The sequence below is a fragment of the Gorilla gorilla genome, chromosome 9 (assembly GCF_029281585.2).
Source record: "Gorilla gorilla gorilla isolate KB3781 chromosome 9, NHGRI_mGorGor1-v2.1_pri, whole genome shotgun sequence".
In the NCBI taxonomy this organism is placed as follows: domain Eukaryota; kingdom Metazoa; phylum Chordata; class Mammalia; order Primates; family Hominidae; genus Gorilla; species Gorilla gorilla.
This window is the reverse complement of record NC_073233.2, coordinates 112,939,111-112,958,753: the sequence shown is the minus strand read 5'-3', so window position 1 is coordinate 112,958,753 and position 19,643 is coordinate 112,939,111. Positions and strand designations below refer to the sequence as shown.

The 19,643-nt window shown below is 36.9% G+C and overlaps 1 protein-coding gene and 1 long non-coding RNA gene across 3 annotated transcripts; both read left to right on the top strand.

Annotated features, from left to right (window-relative positions):
• Nucleotides 1–409: 409 nt before the first annotated feature.
• On the top strand, nt 410–7,236 carry LOC101140215 (caspase-1-like). Of its 2 annotated transcripts, none has more exons than XM_063693494.1 (4): nt 410–454; nt 1,083–1,349; nt 5,706–5,940; nt 6,336–7,236. In XM_063693494.1, exons 2-4 carry the CDS (start codon nt 1,215–1,217, stop codon nt 6,371–6,373), a joined length of 408 nt encoding a protein of 135 aa, XP_063549564.1. In that variant the 5' UTR covers nt 410–454; nt 1,083–1,214; the 3' UTR covers nt 6,374–7,236. The 2 variants fall into 2 exon arrangements, with proteins under 2 accessions (XP_063549564.1, XP_063549563.1); XM_063693493.1 differs by lacking the exons at nt 410–454; nt 1,083–1,349 and adding exons at nt 3,466–4,207; nt 5,055–5,228.
• A 3,979-nt stretch (nt 7,237–11,215) lies between these two features.
• LOC134756413 (uncharacterized) lies at nt 11,216–15,179 on the top strand. Its single transcript, XR_010129191.1, has 3 exons — nt 11,216–11,498; nt 13,955–14,099; nt 15,043–15,179. It is a non-coding gene; the product is annotated as an uncharacterized lncRNA (long non-coding RNA).
• Nucleotides 15,180–19,643: the final 4,464 nt, after the last annotated feature.

The following is a 19,643-nucleotide window of genomic DNA, read 5'->3' as shown; positions in this document are numbered from 1 at the left end:
GGGACATACATTTCCCATGACTTTCCCTAGACTGTGAAATGGGCCCAGGAGAGTAGGGGTTCAAATTCTCTAAAAGTTGTGTTACTTTTCTCCATCAAGTTTTCTAATGAATGAGAAACTCTTCACTGTGTGAGTTTAATTGTACACATACTTTGTCATTCTTGTCTTATTCTCCAAGCCGCATTCCCCTCTTACCCTGACCTGTTCCAAAAGCTGGTGAAGAAAATATCCCAAAGATACACTCTCTGTTGCAGTCTAGAGTTCAGGAATGTGATTCTCACTCTATTAAAAATATGAAAAAATAAAAAAAAGACATGTGTATGCATGTGCAGTGGTTGTTTCCCAATACGTGCACACGCCCTGCCAAAAAGGTATAAAAGGAAGGTGAAAAGAAAGGTGACGCATGCTTTCAGTTTCAGCTCACACAAGAAGGGAGGAGAGAAAAGCATGGCCGGTGAGTCTTTTACTGTCCCAAAAACAGGTCCCTGGGAGGAAAGAGTTGTGGAAGGCGCTGGCTCTTTTGGAAGCTATAATTAGTATCTGTGGAAGTTTACGTGAGCAGAAGTGAGGGAGAGGGAGGAGAGGGAGGAGAGAAGAAACTAGTTGACTCTTTCAGCCTTTAGAAAGGAAAGGCAAGCCCAGAAAGGAACTGAGGCTTTAGGAGCAGCCTGCTATCATTTTGCAATCTTATTTAAACTCTTACATGTTGTAAGTGTGGCAGAGGCTACAGAATTGGCACAGGAGGAGTAGTAGCAGCAGTGGTTCCTAAATGAAATAGGCTATTTCTGCTTCATTACTTTATTATTCTGAGTTAAATAAACATGGGACACAAGAGGATGATCTCTGCTTTCCAGGGACTGATGTGGAAATGGTAAACTCAGTCTTCAGGCCACTCCATGCACATGTATGGAGACTACTGAGGGAAACAAGTAGGACGGCGATAAAGAAAGAGGAGGGATAACCCAACTGTGAGGAGGGGGACATTTCACTGATGAAATCTAAATGAGGTCACTTTCTGTTGATGACATGAGAAGAATATGAGGCTGTTTTCATGATGTGAGAAATCCTTGTCCTCCAAACAGACATGATCCTCCTGAAGAAGAGATGGCTGCTTATCAATTCATTGGGTGAAGGTACAATAAATGGCTTACCGGATGAATTATTGGAGACAAATGTGCTGAGCCAGGAAGACACAGAGATAGTAAAATGTGAAAATGTTACAGTTATGGATAAGGCCTGAGCTTTGCTTGACTCTGTTATTCGGAAAGAGCCACAGGCATGTGAAATTTGCATCACATACATTTGTGAAGAAGACAGGTACCTGGCAGGGACGCTGGGACTCTCAGCAGGTAAGGGTCAGTGACTCACACTCAAGTTCACCTAGGGCCTGTCATTGTGACTACCATGTGATGTCTTTACTAGCCATGTTAAGTTGCAGAAAACTTTCTTATCTCTGGCTTCGGGCAATATTTCTGTAGCAGGGGCTCTATTGCATATCCCTTGACTATCCTTCGTTTCTGTTCCTTCATCCTCAGTGGCCCTCTTCTGATTAAAGCTCATTTCCTGTTCTGAGTACGTGGTAGCTAATTTCCTGAAGGTCATGAGAACTACCTAAAAAGCTTCACACTATATGTTCCACTGTTCCTGGTGAGGCACAATATTTATTGATTGATTTAGTATTTTTTGAGTCCAGGCTGTACCCAGGCACTTATGTAGTTGTCTGACACGAAGCTTTAAGTCTGTAATTAACTACATTTTGTACTTCTCTCCAAAATTTTGCCCTCCAAGTAGCATAAATTATATTTCAGAAATGACGATATACTCAGAGAATACATTGAATGATTATAGAAAAGTAAGGATTTCAAGTTGGCTTTTTCCTCCCGTTGCCTCCTTGCATTTTCTTTTGAGTAAGATCACCCACTTGCCTGTTATCAGGCTGTGGATCACGTTGTGAGCCCTGGACTGCCTCCATTTGTGGCCACCTTATGACCTGATACAGTGCATAGGAAATGAGCTGGCCCATTCCTGTGATCCCTTGGACCTACCACATGGTGAGGATGAGAGTTCTGGCGGACTCCTAGTTACTGGTCTCTGTGGTACTTTCCAATGCCACTTCAGAGGCAGATGTTCTTTCAAACTAAAAGCCTTTTTTTTTGAAAAAATTTTTTATTTTTCTAAGGGTTAGAGGAAGCTTATGCCTGTCTAAGCAGACATGGGAGAAGTTTATGTTTTCATCTATGTGTAATAAATATCATATTTTTCTGAAAACGTCTCTGTCATTTTATACCCCCCACCACTCTCTAAATTAAAGACCATCTTGAGCGTTATTTAATGTCATTCAATTAGGGTTGTGGGAGGAATCTTTAGTGGGGAGTGTTGTAAGCATTAGGGTAAAGTTTTCCAGAGACGATAAGTGACTATTTCCATGTCCTTCTTCTTTTTCTGGTCCAACATCTGGAAGTCACCTTACTACACAAGACTCTCAAGTAGTACTTCCTCCTAGGTAATGCTGTTTTTAAAGGAAGAGCATTCTTTGAACCCTGTCTTCTTTGACATTAATGTTGTAGAATGAACCACAGTTAAAGGGGCTATGAAGAATTCCCACAGAGTGATCATATAATTTTCTTTTTGTAATCTATTCTGCTTTTGTAGCAACTGTCCCCACAGCTTCACTATCTATGTTTATATTAAAAATTCAGAATCTGTGTCTCAAATCCTGATCACCCAAATAAGTACCAAACTTCATCATTTAAGCCTACTGAAATATTCCCTCACATCTTCCAGAGACATCTTTATCTAAACAATATCAGAGCTGAACATGCCATTCTTCCACACCTTGCTTCTCTTCCAGTTTTGTGTAACTCGGTTGTTGGTGTCACCATCACTAGTTGTTCAAACCAGGCACCTGAAACTCATCTTGGCCCCTTTCCTTTCACGCATCTCCAATATTCAAGCCATGGCCAAGTTTTGTAGATTCTTCTCCCAAATTTGGAACTGTGTCTGCATTTCTACTTCTATTTCATTAAAAAACCCCTATTCATCGAGGGCCCTCTTCTATTTAGAAACAATTTAGAGGCTAGAAATGCACATTTTTTTATCAAGGTCAGGCATTACTCTCTTGAATTTATTAAGGTTGATTAATTCATGAATGTATCCTTAAATGTTTTAGAGCATGGGATATTCACTATATAATGAAATACTGTATTTTCACTAAGAAAAATTACCTCAAAAATAACCCGTATATTTCTATTTTGTTTTTTTATATTGTTTTCATTCTTCTTTCTCAAGAAACCAAACATTTAGTCTATCAAATTATTATTTTATAGTTTACTCCAATATATCCATTCTAATTATTTCTTCCCCATGTCACCACACTTCATGCTGCCTTTATTTGTCTAACTGATTGTATAACAGTTTCTCAACCTTGTTTTCAAAATTAAATATTATTTTCTTGACTTCATAGTTTCTGAAACATACTCCACAAATCTAGAAAACTCATTTCTATCTTGAAACAAAGATTACATTAACTTCTCTAACAAGTGATCACATTGTCAGATGGTGTTGAACCTGTGATGAAGTAAAAGTCTCAAGGATTTTCTCATATAAACTCTGTGAAAACATTTCCTCATAGGTCTGTGCAGTCAATGTTAAGTGCTATAAATCCATCTAGTGTGCTCTTTGATGTTAGCATTTATCATACCATTTTATATTCATTCCAGTTCATATAATTAATAATCTCCTCCTTCCATACATGTACATAGTAGGAAGAGATCCTGAAGGACAGGACAAGGGTTCATTAACAAAATATTCCTAGTGCTTACTACCATTTCCATTAAGTAAATAAATAAAAACATAAGCATATCTCTCAGAAATTTTTAGTAGCTTTAATTAAGACTGCCTCCCATTAAATTTTATTCTATGGTTCAAATCTTTTGAAATAAATTTATATTCTAACTATTTGATCTTACACATTTGATTGTTTTCTGAGCATTTTATCATGCATGGCCTTGAAAATCTTCCTTTCTACATTTTTATCTGAAATACTTGTGAAAATACTGATCCTGAAATACGAAAGGAGATCCCTGTATTGCACACCTGGAATTCTCTGGCTGGAAATGTACTCCATTAGCAGTGAAATTACTCAGCGGTGAAAGATCAGGATTGTCTTCCTAAGAATGCATTTCCACTTTCGTGGCTTCATCCTTAGGTGAGGCTGTAAGAAACACAAATCAGAACAAAGAGGGATGCCAATGTTCATGATATTCTTTGACTCTTGCGACTCCTCAGGCAGTGCCAGTGTGGGACAACCCTGCTATGCCTACATCCACAGGCTCAGGAGGAAGCGTCAAGCTTTGCTCCCTAGACGAAGCTAAAAGGATATGGAAAGAAAAGTTGACAGAGGTGCCATGCTCAGAACATAAGGATAGAGTGGGGTGAAAGATATACTTGTGGTGATTCTAAAATGCAGTGGCTTTTTCTTAGAGCTGTTCTCAATGGAGAATCGTACTTCTGCTTCCCTTACATAAAAAAAAAAAATTCTTGTATCCTAGAATCCCAGGTTTATAGAAAGAGTTCCAAACTGGATCCAATTCCTGGATAAATAACATCAACAATGACAGCTATTGAATATTCACTAACAGTGGCCAGTGTTCTAAGCATTCTATGATAATACATAATTTTTAACCTTAAAAAAAATTTTAGAGATCAAGAAGCTGAGACATGGGATTGTTAAATATTTTGCGAAAAGAAAAACAATCAGAAATTGGAGCAATCAGTTTTAGAATTCAGTCATTCTTGCTTCAAAGCTTGTGCATTTTTCAAAATCCTACCTATCAAGAGCAATGAAGTCAGTAGTTCACCTGCCATTTGGGCATTTGCAATTTCTATGCCTACTCTCGAAGTAGCACTGAATTCCGTTGGCCATTTTCAATGTATAGTCCATGGGATTTGGTATCTTGATAGAATTAAGAAAGGGTAAACAGTCATAAATTTGCCAGGGGAATATTAAATTACAGAGAATAAATTACTGCTCATCCAAACTGCATTTCCTACAGATTTATCCAATAATGGGCAAGTCAAGCCGCACACGTCTTGCTCTCATTATCTGCAACGAAGAGTTTGATAGTCTTTCTAAAATAATGGGAGCTGAGGTTGACATCATAGGCATGACGATGCTGCTGCAAAATCTGGGGTACAAGGTGGATGTGAAAAGAAATCTCACTGCTTGGGTAAGGTCTATTACACCTTAGAGAGAATGGTCATGCCCTTCCTATAACTAAATAATATTAGAAAGCTTGGTTGTAGGACCAAGAAATGTAATCTTTTGATAATATAAAATATAAACTTGCCATGGGAGGGTGCTGGATGCTACAAGTTCCCTTAAAACATCAGAGTCATTCAGCATAAGCCTGGTTTAACTTAATTGTGAAGTGCTTTTTTTTGTTGTTTAGTTTTTTGTTTTTCATGTTGTTTTCTTTTGTTTGTTTAACTCAGTAATGCCACATTCTCTCTACAAGATAACTCTGAATGACTTCCTAAAACACCTTCCTTCACCTTTCTCGAAATTAAGACTTAAAGTTTTTTTGGCACTCCATTGTTTGTCATGGAATTCCTTAAGAAACTCCTTAAGTATTTATTTATTGGCTTTCCAAGGTGCCATGAGAGTTAATTACATAGTCCAAAATCAGTGGTATGGTCTCTTTCAGGAAATGACTACAGAGCTGGAGGCATTTGCTCACCGCCCAGAGCACAAGACCTCTGACCGCACCTTCCTGGTGTTCTTGTCTCATGGTGTTCGGGAAGGCATTTGTGGGAAGAAATACTCTGAGCAAGTCCCTGATATATTACAACTCAATGAAATATTTAAAATGTTGAATAGCAAGAACTGCCCAAGTTTGAAGGACAAACCCAAGGTGATCATCTTCGAGGCCTGCTGTGGTGGTGAGTGCTGATGTCCTTGAGAACACCAGACATTCTAATGCTGTCCTCATCTGTATGGATCCAGGGTTTTTCAGTTTATGTCTGTTTATTAATGTCAAAGAAAACGTAGTGTCATCACTCAACATGTGGCTTCTGTGAATTGTATGACTGGTTGGTAGATATTTGTTTCATTTTCAATCCTGAGACTTTGATGTTTGGTTGTTTTTAAAATTTGTTTGAGTGTTAGAAGAAATAAGAATTGTCGAAAAGATTGTTACTTGAATGTATGTGTGCATGTGTAAGTGAATTAATGATAGAGCAAATATATTGATAAATATGATTGAACAGAGGCTAAGAGGAGAACGTTGTCCTCTCAGCCACTGGTAGGAGTAACAAACCAAATTTTGTCTTTCCAGAGAACTATGGTGTGGTGTTGGTAAAAGATTCATTATGAGTCTCTGAAAATATATCTTTACCAACTCTGGGAGAGTTTCAGGATGACGCTATTAAGAAAGCCCACATAGAGAAGGATTTTATTGCTTTCTGCTCTTCCGCATCAGGTAACAGGTTTCCTGTACACAGAATATCTTTGTGGGTGTTATCAATAGAAAAACCCACAACCACCCACTAGAGGGTACATAAGTGTACAGAACTTTAGATAAGATTTTTGAACACAAACGAAAGCTTTGTTCCAAGTCATACACACAATTCTCTTTATCCACAGAGAGCAAGTAAGCACATCTTTTCATTGAGTTAGTAATTAATGAACTCCTCTCTGTTGCAAAATATTTTAGAACTGTGAGAGATAACGAGAATTAAATGGAAGACGATCCGCGCTGTAGCACATTAGAATCTGACTCTGCATAGGAAAGGTCCTCCATGTTGAGATCATTCACTGGACCAATAGGCCCCGACATCAAGTATTCACAGGAGACAAGTAGAAGCAGTGTTCAGCAAAGTAGAATAGCAAGCGAGGAACTTTGGGCCCCTAAATTAAAGTGGGTTTTACCTAGAAGCATGAAGTATATAAAGCAGAATATATATGCATTATTCTAAAGGTATGCTTTGCAGTAAGAATCTTGCTATTATTGACTCATCTAGTCATTTAGTACTTTGTAAACTAGCTCCACTTTTTTATCCCTGGGCTTTCCTTGAATTGCTCACTAAAATATATGAATGTAAATATCATTTTTTTCTATGGATTAAATAAATTAATATATGTGAAATATTGCACATGACACAGAAAGAAGTACACGTTAAAGGACTGGTTTTATTTAAAATGTTTTTATCGTAGAACTTAATCCAGTTACTTTTCTTAGCAAGGTTTAAATAAAGATCACTTGAATGCTTTCATCCACCTTGTATGGCAGTTTCCTGAGAGGTCTTGCATTCTCTTGGTCACCTCTGGCCCAAACGCCCAGCCCCTGCTCAAATAGTTAAATTTTCTATAATATTTTGTACAATGAGATATCTTCTTTCAGAAGAAGTTTGGTTCTATATTGTCTTGAACATGCCCTGATGTAGAACTCTATATTTTTTCAATGATCAACAACAATGAAAAGACACACACCAAAAACATACATTTCCAGTCTGAGTACATATAGTAGAGTTTAACATTAGATAGAACTGTTCTTTAATATCTTTTAGTCCCAGCCTTCCACATGACATTCACAGTTCTCTATTTAGCTCTGTATATAGCTATTTTCCAAAGCCCAATTCCTTCCCTTTAACCCATTCTGCCTTTTCCTAACTCTCTACTAAATTTACGACTGTGTGAACTCAGAGACTATGTCATCTTAATGCCTGCAACATATACAGCACCTGTTAGAGTATAAGTAAAAATACACTCACTGAACTTCAAATGGATTCACTAAAATTACAATGAAGTGTATGGAAAATAGATGAATTCCAAAACATGCCTCAGCTGGGGCAGAAATACTAGAGTTTCTTCTCTTTCTTCAGGCAAGAGCCAGTCTTGAGATGTGAAATGTGCTTTATCAACAGATAATGTTTCTTGGAGATCTCCCACAAAGGGCTCTGTTTTTATTATGAGACTCATTGAACATCTGCAAGAATATGCCTGTTCTTGTGATGTGGAGGAAATTTTCTGCAAGGTAGGGCTCTAGTGGATGCTATTTTCACTCTAATTCCCTGAATGCTTGGCTATTGCAACTGGAAGCATAGAAAGCAGATCCAGACATGTTTATCCTCCAATAATCCCTTCTTTCCAAAAGAGTTTTGAAGTTCTTTGGAGAGTGAACAAGCCTGGGAGCCAAATCCAATCTATTAAGACCCACAGCCTCAATAAAACAATCATTTATTTTCACCCTCCCCCTTGACCTGCAGAGACAAATGAGTGGACTCTAATTTGCCTGTGTCCCTCATGGCTATTAGATCCAACCACAGATTTAAAAAGCCCCAATGCTTAGATAAGCACATGGCTATACTTGTTGCAGGCACAAGTACTTTTTGTTTTTGTCACTTATTTTGCTATATTTGTTGTAGTCTTTTTGGCATGAGTCAACAAACTTTTCAGAAAAACCGGTCTCCAGACTTTCCTTTCTCTTTCGGGTTCGACTTTCATTTGAGCAGCCAGATGATAAAGCACAGATGCCCAGCACTGAAAGGATGACTTTGACAAGACGTTTCTACCTCTTTTCAGGACATTAAAATAAGGAAGCTGTATGAATGTCTGAGGGCAGGTATGTGTGTGTGTGGTTGGGAGTGTGGGAAGGTTAAGGAAAGTGTACTGAAAGTCCATTTTAGTCAAGGACTCTAGGTCTACAGGCCTAGAATTTTTATTCCAAAAATTTAAATTTTGAAATGATCTGAAATCCAAAACTGCGTGAGAACCCACATGATATTCAAAGGAAATGCTTATAGAAGCATTTCAAATTTTAGGATTTTGGAATAAGGATGCTAAACCAGTAAATATAATGCAGATATTCCAATATACAAAAATATCTGAAATTCAAAATACTTCTGGTAGCATGCATTTTCGATAAGGGATAATCAATCCGTAGTATAATATACAGAAAATACTGAAGTAATGCCTTTCTTCTGGTCACTGCAGAGCACGCTGCTCTTCTTCCAAAGTTTTTCTTTTAGACCCTTTCTGAGTGTCAGCTGATAGGGACCTAGAAGTGGCCGTAAGACTATGAACCCTCACTTTTAGATATTTCTCCCCTTCACCTCAGCAGGGTAACATTTTAAAATAGCATGCAGTCTTTCCTTTTAAGATTGTGTGTGTTCTCATTGGTGGTATAACTTTATTTCTTACATTTCTTTTAGCAAAATTCTCTTTTATGTTTTTTTATCCCCCCCCATAGGAAACCAAGGGTTCCTTCATTCTATAATGGTTTTTGGAGTTATATCTGTTTAATAATAGACTTTTTTGAATATTTTAATAAATTTGATATAAAAATAAAAATGTGTCCTCAGTTTCTTCCCACAGTGGAGAAACAGAGGTTGGAAACCAGAGGAAGTATTGGATTTAGAATGTTAGGCTTAATTCATAAGACCTGAACTGCGTATTAGCACCATTTTTTCATTCGAAAAACCATTTGCTGGGGTTTCTGCTTTAGGGATGCAGATACAAATTACCACAGGTACCTGACTTCAAAAAATTTAGAGCTCAGCAGGAGAGATGGGGAGAAGACAGATAGTTATGACAGTGACAGTGCAGTGTGATAAGAGACTTTTCCCAAATCCCACAGTTTACTGCTGACAAATCCATGAACAGAACCTGCATATTTCTACTCTTTGTTAAGGTATTTAAGAGAGAGAAAGTAAATTTTGAATTAACTCTAGACCCTTAGTAGTTGACAGACTTCTTGCAAAGGTAAGACAGCCATCAAAAATGAAGCGCTTGGCAGACGGTGCAGGACACCCTGAAGAAACTCTAGGATGCATGGTGTGCACAGTGAAGTACCTGCATGGTGCAGATTAAACAAGTTTGGGGTGAAATCATTCACTCAGGGATGTTAAGATTTAGGGAGGATTCGAAGAACTACCATTTCTCCTGCAAATATGAGCCTTTTCTAATCTTTAACCTATAAATCAAAGTGAATATCTGACCTTTTAAAAATCTTCATAGTTGAACACATTACAGTCCCCCTTATTTCTGGCCTTTTATTAACTGTCTGGGCATATCTTTTCTGTACTATCATGCATATTCTACTACAACCTGAGACTATATCTGTGATCAGTCTTTGCTCTGCGAATATCAAAAAGCAGAAGCAAATTGTCACCTTCAGTAAAAATTAACTGTTAATGCAATCTTAGGCAGTTGAAGGAAAGCTTTCCCGGGAGTAAGGGGATTCCTTCCGAATGATCTCCAATCAAAAGGTAGGATGACCAGGAGATGTGGAGGAGAAGACACCGTCATGATTTCTCAGCACAGTTTAAACAAGAAATACATTGATTGAATAAACAATCCTTTCATTATTTCTTTTTTGTTGCTGTTGACTTTGTTAAATATCAGTTGGTTACAGGTGTGTGGTATTATTTTGGAGTTCTCTATTCTGTTCCATTGGTCTATGTGTCTGTTTTTTATACCATTACCTTGCTGTGGGGTTACTGTAGACTTGTATAGCTTGAAGTCCAGGAATGTGATGCCTCCATCTTTGTGAAAAGCAGTTTGGAGATTTACCGAAGAACTAAAAACAGAACTATCATGTGACCAAGTAATCCCATTATTGGCTAAATTCCCAAAGGAAAATGTACTGTACTATCAATAAGATACTTGCTTTCAGATGCTTGTCAACAGCACTATCCACCATAGCAAAATCGTAGAATCAACCCAGGTGCCCATCAATAGTGGATTGGATAAAAAAAAAATTTGGTACATATCTACCATGGAATAGTACACTGCCATATAAATTCAAATATTGTACTTTCCAGCAATATGGATGCAACTGGAGCCCATTACCCTAAGCAAATTAATACAGAAACAGGAAACTAAGTACCACATGATCTGACTTATAAGTGGTAGCTAAATAGTAGGCACTCATGGACATAAAGATGGAAATAATAGACACAGGGAGCAACTAGAGGAAGGAGTGAAGGAGGAGGGCAAGAGCTGAAAAACTATATACTGGGGTGCTACTCTCACTACCTAGGTGATGCGTTAAATCATACCCCAAACTTCAGCATCACATAATATACCCTTTTAACAAACCTGCATGTGTATCCCTGAATCTAAAAAAACAATTGAAATGAAAACAAAAAGTGAAATATAAACTATTTGGTTAATTATTACGGGAAAATGTAAGGAGACTAGTTAAATTTTACTCATTCAGGACATGTATTTTAGATTAGCTGAGGTAGAAAAACTGACAGATCAGAAGAAAGGATGAACAGAAGAAGGTGTGGGGGCCATGGTATTCTTCATGACAATTTGAATAACTTGTGAAGAAAAAAAGTTCTGATATTGAAGAAAAAGGAAAAGAAAAAATATTATGCCGAAATTGAAGACAAAGCCCTCGTCTTGCTAGACAATGTGCTAAAGAACCATGTGGCTAGACAAAAGTCTATCGAGACCCTACTTAATACGTACCAAAAGTCCACCAGTATGAAAGGTAAGACTGGTATTTTACAATGGATATCTCCATTTTTTTAAAATCTATTCAACTCCAAGGCCCATGCAGTGTCTTCTGTGATCTCTCTATCCTTCCTTTACAAATCTGTCATTTTCATTAAACCTGTCATTGTTCTTTAAGGGACTACCTTGCCTTTTGTGGGGTGGGATCCAGTTTTCAATTGGCTAAAAGGCTGAGTCCTCAGGTTCAGACTGTTCATAGAAATAATTAATAGTAGATGCTTTGTAGTAAGAGATACTCAAATCTAAACCTAGATTCTTTCAGTAAAGTATATGTCTTCCTGCATGTATCTTAACCGCTGTAGCTGACTAATCATCAGTCTTACCACATATAAAGCAGGTACAATTCCAGTCCTTTTTCATAAGACTATGTAAAGCTAGAGGCAATATAATGCCAGGCATCACATACCAACATCTTCCAAGATATTAGGCCTCATCCAGAACTCTCTCCTTGGAGCTCCAGATTCATTTAGCTGTAGCAGCATATTCAACAATTCCACTAGAGTGTTTCACTGGCATCACAAAATGAATACAGCTGAAATTAACCATTTTGTTTTCCAGAACAAACCTGTTCCACTTTTAACCCTTTTCCATTTAAGTAAAAACAGCTAAAATGTACCAAGTTTCTGCCACCAGAATGTAACTAGTTTCTTCAGTAATTAATAGGAGTAAGTACTAGAGATCCTGGCACATAGCAGATACCTAATTAATATGTGATGAATAAACAGATGAAGTGTATGCATGCAATAAAGAATAGTTTTCCTAATTATTATTAGGATGCTACAAATTGGAATTTTTCAGTGTTTACTCATTTCTGTGAATTAAAAAAATATGATTGGGGAACTCCTATAAAATGTTTAAATTTTATAACTTTTTAAAACTTTTGACTATAAGATTATATTTTGAGTATTATTAGAGTTTAAATATTCTCAGATCCATGTTTTTCAGGGATAGACACAATTTTCCATAGAATTACACTGAAATCTGCAGCCCTGAACTACTAGAGTTTACCAATAATTATATATTATTTATCATGTACAATTCTCATATATAATGAGCACTAAATTCCAAACTGAAATAACCTTTCTGATCAGCAGAGGTTGTGGCAGGAAGGAGGCAGCTGCAGATACCTGCAGCAGGGGTCCAGTGGCTCCCTGCACTCTATCTGCATTTGGATTCTCCAGAGTGATGGATCCCAGGACGCTTTGGGGACACTAGCCCAGCAGACCAGGAAGCAGGTTAACGAGGCTATTAGAAGAGGTCTAGGCCTTGGCCAGGCCTTTGGATATGGTTATAATTCTGAGGTTTTCCAGCAGAGCATTGGATTCTGAAGTGCAGGATAAGAAGAATCCTAGCTATTTGTTTGTTTGTTTCATTTAACAAACCAACATATATATATATAAAATATTATATATAATATAATATATAGATATACACATAATATACACATATTACGCAGTGTATAGAAATCAGAGTTCCAAGACTGTGATTTAGTCAGAGAAATAGCCATGTAAACCTCTACCTGCCATGGCAATTGTTTGTCTGACCCTATACCACTCCCTTTCTTTTTGTCTCAATGTAAAGAGATTCCAGGGGAGATTCCTGAGAGAGTCCTATTTCATTACATAACAGATAAGACTCAAATTGAAATGTTTATCTAAACTCCTGATTTCCACATTTCTTTCTGTTGCACTGCCAGGCTAATAGAAACTCTCTTTGGGCAGCAATCTGTACTATAATATTTATGATATTGTAATAAAATAACCATTTTCCTGCTAACTTTACTATAGGATATGAGAGAAATTTTGTCTAATTTTTATTTTACCTAAAATCACTTTATATATATATAGATATATATATATATAGATGCATATATAGATGCATCTCTCTATCTCTCTATCTATCTCTCTATCTATCTAGATGCATAAAGGTCATTAAAAGATGACTATTAACTTAGGAAATTCTCCAAACATGTAAACAGGAAAACATACCCCCAGACCTGGAATATATCAGGACCCTGGATGTCTTCACATTGGCAGAACTTTCTGAAATGAGAAGGAGGAACATATGTCACTGTTTAATCTATGAAAAAATATATGCTTAGAAGGTTTGGTTTCCTTACATACTCTTACAACTTGTTGCATCCCCAGAGATCAGGTTTTTATCATACACTTTAGCAAGATATTTATTCTAAAATATCATTAAAAACGAATGGAAACAAATGATTGAAATAGAAAAAATACATGAAATATAACAAAATATAAATTGTAGACAGGATAATAGTACTTTACTCATAGTTCATATGTCTTGATTGGGTCTTGTAACCAAGCATAAATACTATGCCTGTCCATTCTTTTCATGAAAAGAAACCTTGTTATTGTATCTTAGTAAACTTTTCTTCTAATTTGTATGCATGAATTCTTTTTTCTTTTCCAGAAGGAAGGCTCAAGAATCTCCCAGTTTCTTGCACAATATCAGTCAAAAGAGATGAATATTATATTTCACAAGGGGATAGATCAGAATGACTATTACAAACTTATCCAAAAGAGATGTATTATTTCCTCACATTATAAAACACAAGGTAAAAAACTTAGTGTTGGTTGCTCAGCACTTTGGAGGTAAGATGTCCACATTTATGTCAGAATCTCGTACAAATATTTGTCTCTTTGACCTTGGACACAGTACTATTGTCACTAGACAACATTTCTTCACTGAATAGCTGATTTCACAATTTGTTAAAAGATATCTGAAGCCCGTTTCTTCTAGAAAAGTTAATCATTCACTTAAAGTTTGCTTTTAAAATACCAGGATGGTACAGAAATCAATATTCTGTTAAGTGTTTGCTGTATATATGTATCTGTGTGTGGTGTGGACTAGGAGGGGACTATCACTCCAAAATGGAATGTTGTCCCATCCAGTTTTGTAGCCACATGTACCTATTAAATACTTAACTTGTGGCTAGTGGCACATGTTGATAGAGTAATGTTTTGTACATATTATAATAAATATATTATTGAAATTAATTATACCTTTTGTGAATGTGATATTACAAAATTTAATATCGCATGTGGAACTCACATTGTATTTCAAATAGATAGCACTCTGAACAGGTATTTATTTAGTACACTCTTGCCCAGACACAGTAGAAAGTCCACATGGATGAATCAGTACCATAGAGTAAAACCACTGGAAAAATCAAACTGTTTTTCTGAATAGAGGAAGGCCAAATGTAACCCTAAATCATCAAGATTTTTTTTCCAGAATGATCAGAATCTGTGATTGCATTTTTTGTGTGTGGAGGGATGGAGGGAGATTTCTGCTTTCTTTATCAGGGAATTCCCTTTTCTTCATCAATAACAATACATTTCCTTAAGCTGGAAGTTAAGCACAGCTATAATCCTTACAGGCAAAGAAGTCTTTTTCCTAGGATTTCTCTCTCTCTTTCTCTCTGTCTCAACTTTCTTAGGTGATAACCTGGGTCACAGAGGCAGAAGACATCATTTATATTTTGTGATATCCCACAGCTCTTCCACAAATCAAAGCTGGACCACCTGAATCAGCAGAATCTACAAATACTCTCAAGCTTTGTCCTCAAGAAGAATTCTTGAGACCGTAAACAAAAACCTGGAGAGATGCTGTGCTCTGTTCATGAAGTGGACAAAAAGAGAGAATCAATTGCTTTCATTAAATGCACTGTTTTTAATGGGGTCTTGCTCTGTTGCCCAGCCTGGAGTGCCATGGTGTGATCATAGCTGACTGCTGTCTTGAACGCATGGGCTCAAGAGATTCTGTAGCCTCAGCCTCTCAAGTAGCTAGGACTACAGATGCACACCACCATGCTAGGCTGATCATTTTAATTCTTGTAGAGACATAGTCTCACTATGCTGCCCAGATTGATCTCTAAATACTGGCTTCATGAGATCCACTGCCTTCACCTCCCAAAGCACAGAGATTACAGGCTGGAGCCACAGTGCCAGCCATAAATGCACAAATACTTAAAGCACTAAGTGACTGGGGGTGATGACAGTAGTAACCTTTATCATAGATGCTTTCAGCAAGAAAGGGTTCATATGGCTTCAAAAAGATACCAGTGCTCATTCAATCCATGACAAAATGTAGATTCATCATTTTTTCATTTATTGATTCTTGTATCTATTTGAGATATATTACAATTTCAGCTATAGTCACAGAAGAAAAATAGTTACATGATAGCATAGCTGAGTAATAATTATTTGTACTCTGGTTGAAAAGCCTAGATGTGAAGCATATTTGAAAAATATAATTAAAGCTTAAAAAAAGTATGTTGATATTTTTTAAATAGTATAAATATAATCATAATATGGAAGGCAAACAACCTCTGCTATATTCATTTTTACTGGTGCAGATGACATCTCTCAGTTTTTATGAAATTTGATTTGAACCTGAATATAAGAAATGTTTGAGTAGATGCAGAAGAAAAAGAAGAAAGGGAGTAGGAATTATTCTAGTTTCCTTAAGATTCTTGAGTAATCATCCAGATATGTCCTGGTTCTTGCTCTGGGCTCTTGAGAGAGAGGAAAGCTGTGTCTTTTGATAGAGGTTAGGGAAGAGGGCAGCTATACGAGGTTTTTTTTTGTTTGTTTTTTGTTTTTTGTTTTTTTTTTTTTTTTGAGACGGAGTCTCGCTTTGTCACCCAGGCTGGAGTGCAGTGGCGCAATCTCGGCTCACTGCAAGCTCCTCCTCCCAGGTTCATGCCATTCTCCTGCCTCAGCCTCCCGAGTAGCTGGGACTATAGGCGCCCGCCACCACGCCCGGCTAATTTTTTGTATTTTTAGTAGAGACGGGGTTTCACCGTGTTAGCCAGGATGGTCTCGATCTCTTGACCTCGTGATCCGCCCGCCTCGGCCTCCCAAAGTGCTGGGATTACAGGCGTGAGCCACCGCGCCCGGCTATACGAGGTTTTAAAAAAACAAAATTGTGAAGCATATGGAGATTGAAAAGAGACTCAGGTAATCAAAGTCACTTCATCTCCATCTCCTGCAGATCAATCTAATAAAAAAAAAACCAGAAAGGTCTGCAGATACCTGGCTCTCACTATAAGCAATACAAAGTTTGACTGTCTGACTCCAAGGAATGGGGCTCACTTTGACATCATGGGGATGAAGGAGCTGTTTCAAGGCCTAGGCTTCTTCTGCCCCATACTTGATATTAGATGTGTGATTATATGTGTAATTAATTTAGCTACAGAGTTTTATGAGTAAGGAGAGTTAATCCTAGCAATTTTGTAATATAGTAAGAACTACATGACATGATATATGTAGAAAACTAATTATAGTTCTGTTCATACTTAAATTGCTCAATAAAGATAATGATGGCAACAATGATAGTGGTGATGTTGATGATGATAATGACGCAATTTGGTTGACCATGAAATAGGAGGAGTCAACCAGTTGACTGTAAGTATTATTTGGAAAGTATTTCCAAAAAGCAGAAGTGAGGGAGTGGGGAAGGGAGATGAAAGAAAGATAATATTCCAAAAAATGCAATAATGAATTCATTACTGCTCTGAGAAACTGGGTTCCAGTCTTTCTTCAGGATCGTCTACAATTATGTAGAAGATGAGGAATTAGAGACATTCATCAATGGACTAATGCCATTCATTGGTTGAAATTAGCCCCCAGGAGAAGGTCCTCCCTCTCCTACAATTCTGGACCCACATATGCACAGCTAAACAGTCCTCAGTCCTTTGATGAACATCTTCGATCTTCAAAGCAGAAAGAACCTGAAGCACAGTGGCTTGATGTGTGACAACAGCCACATGAGGTGGAGTCCCCACTACAACAGCACTAAAGTCAGGAGGGTTGAAGTGGTGTGTCATGTGATGACAATGATTTTTCTGAGTTACATAGTGAAAATAAACATCACATACTACATTGCTTATGAAACTTATGTTGCATTATTTATCCCTTAAATTTCCTTTCTTTTCTTAATCAATATAGTTATTACATCCTTTTACCCTCCCATCTCCCTTGAAATAGATACATTTACTCAATGTTTTGAAATCCTTGTGGAAAAATGCTGTTGCTTTACCTTATGAAAAATTTTCTCATATGTAACATATATTTTTCTAGCATTACAGATATGTGAAGAATCATATTGAGATAAGAGGTAACATTACTACATTTGCGCTGTTCAATAGGTATTATTGTTCTTCAGACATTAAATTTAATCCAACAATTCTCCAAGGCAGGTAGTTGACAGATAGAGAAATGAGACTTGAAGTCAATTATCATACAAATCATTATATCAGTGTAAATTGGTGAGATTAATAATAATTTTTAATAATAATCTTAATAAAATTTACAGACTGCAAGTCTAATCTCAGGTCTCCCAGGCAGAGGCCACAAATACCAACACCACATAGGCTTGGCAGAGAACACACATTAAGTTAATCAGGTTAGGTGAATGCAGGAAAAATCAGAAGGCATAATGAATGCGTCATCAAGGATTCAGTACCAGGCAACCCTTTCCATGTTGAAATTCAAGCAACAGAGGCCTGGAATCAAACACTTTATTTGAAATCTTACAATTTTTTACCTCTGATAATTAATTCAATGTCAAGATAAATCACATCTGAGAGAGCCAAAGAAATATCACTGGGCTCATGATGGACTCTGTGGGTCACCAGTTTTTACTTCTGTTCTAGCACACGTGGTTGTTGTTCCATTTTCAGATTATAGATCCATGAGGTGAGATTGCTCCTCACTCCATTGGCTAAGTCATCAATCTCTCTGAGAATCTGTTTTCTCATCTGCAAAATGGAACTAATAATACCTGTATTCATTTCCTAGAGCTGCCATGACAAATCACCACAAACAGGGAGGTTTAACCGGAAATGCATTCTCTCAGTTTTGGAAGCAAGAAGTTTGAAATCAGGGGGTCAGTAGAGTAGGGCCATGGCCGCCATCCTAACTACTGGTTGCCTCAATCAATCTTGGTGTTCCTTGATTGCAGCTACATCACTCTATTCTCTGCTTTTGTCATTATATTGCTGCCTTCCCTCTGTGAGTCTGTGTCTTCACATGTTGCTCTTCCTGTCTGTCTTTGCTCCAGAGCCCCTTTTCTTTGGTATGAACATGAGTTGTTCCAGCTGATGGCCCTACACTAATCCAAAATAAACTCATTGTAACTGATTATATTTGCAAGGACCCTATTTCCTAACAAGAGCACATTCTGAGTAACTGGGGTGTAGGCCTTCAATATGTTTTTATGGTACACAATTCAACTCATCACAATGCCGAACTCAGAGGGCTGTTAGAAAGCAGTTATTCTTTGAACTTATCCTATTACAGATACATTGTGCTTCTTCAATCAGTGGACACATATTTTTCCCCAGTTCTGAAAAATTTTCTTTAAATATTTTGTCTTTTCTATTCTCTCTCGTCTGTCTTTCTGGTAATTTGATCAGCTATATCTCAGAGTTTCTCATTCCATCCTTCATACCTCTGAAGCCCTCTCAAATTTTTCAGCCTCTCATTTCTGCTTTGATTTTGCAATCTAGATAAATTAGTATTAACCCATAAACAACAAGTATCTGAAATGCCTTGGTCTGCTTATACATGCATTTTATAAACATATAAACATATTGGAAAAATTTAGGAGATTTGCTACAATTTGAAGAAAATCACAAATCATCTACACTAGAAATACTGAAAAATTAAGTTAGGTATGTAAAAAATGCACAAAATTTATGGAGATGTTAAGTCTATTTTATCATTTACTACTATATTATAAAATATACACAAATCTACTATGGAAAGCTAAAGTTTATCAAAGTTTATGCACTCATAGATAAAACATAGTACCACTTGAAAAGAGAGAAATGTAAACAAATATAAAGATACAGTATTAAATCCTAACTGCACAAAATTAACCATGGATACTGTACTCCCATATTTTCATAGCCATTTCCTGCTGCTATTTCAGTGAACTCAAGTTTTGTATCTGCTTAAAATGCCCTGTGACACTCATTATCTCTACATCAGCAGTTTGTATCTCCAGTAAATTTCATATTGCTATAAAAAGCAGTATCCTTGGGTTTTTAATGTATTTTTCATTGCATTTACTGCAACACCATAATTCTCAA

Coding starts and splice junctions, on each gene's coding strand:
- LOC101140215 (XM_063693493.1), top strand. CDS start 5,067: ATGGGCAAGTCAAGCCGCACACGTCTTGCTCTCATTATCTGCAACGAA. Junction 5,229..5,705: donor AAAGAAATCTCACTGCTTGG/GTAAGGTCTATT, acceptor GGTCTCTTTCAG/GAAATGACTACAGAGCTGGA. Junction 5,941..6,335: donor CTTCGAGGCCTGCTGTGGTG/GTGAGTGCTGAT, acceptor TTGTCTTTCCAG/AGAACTATGGTGTGGTGTTG.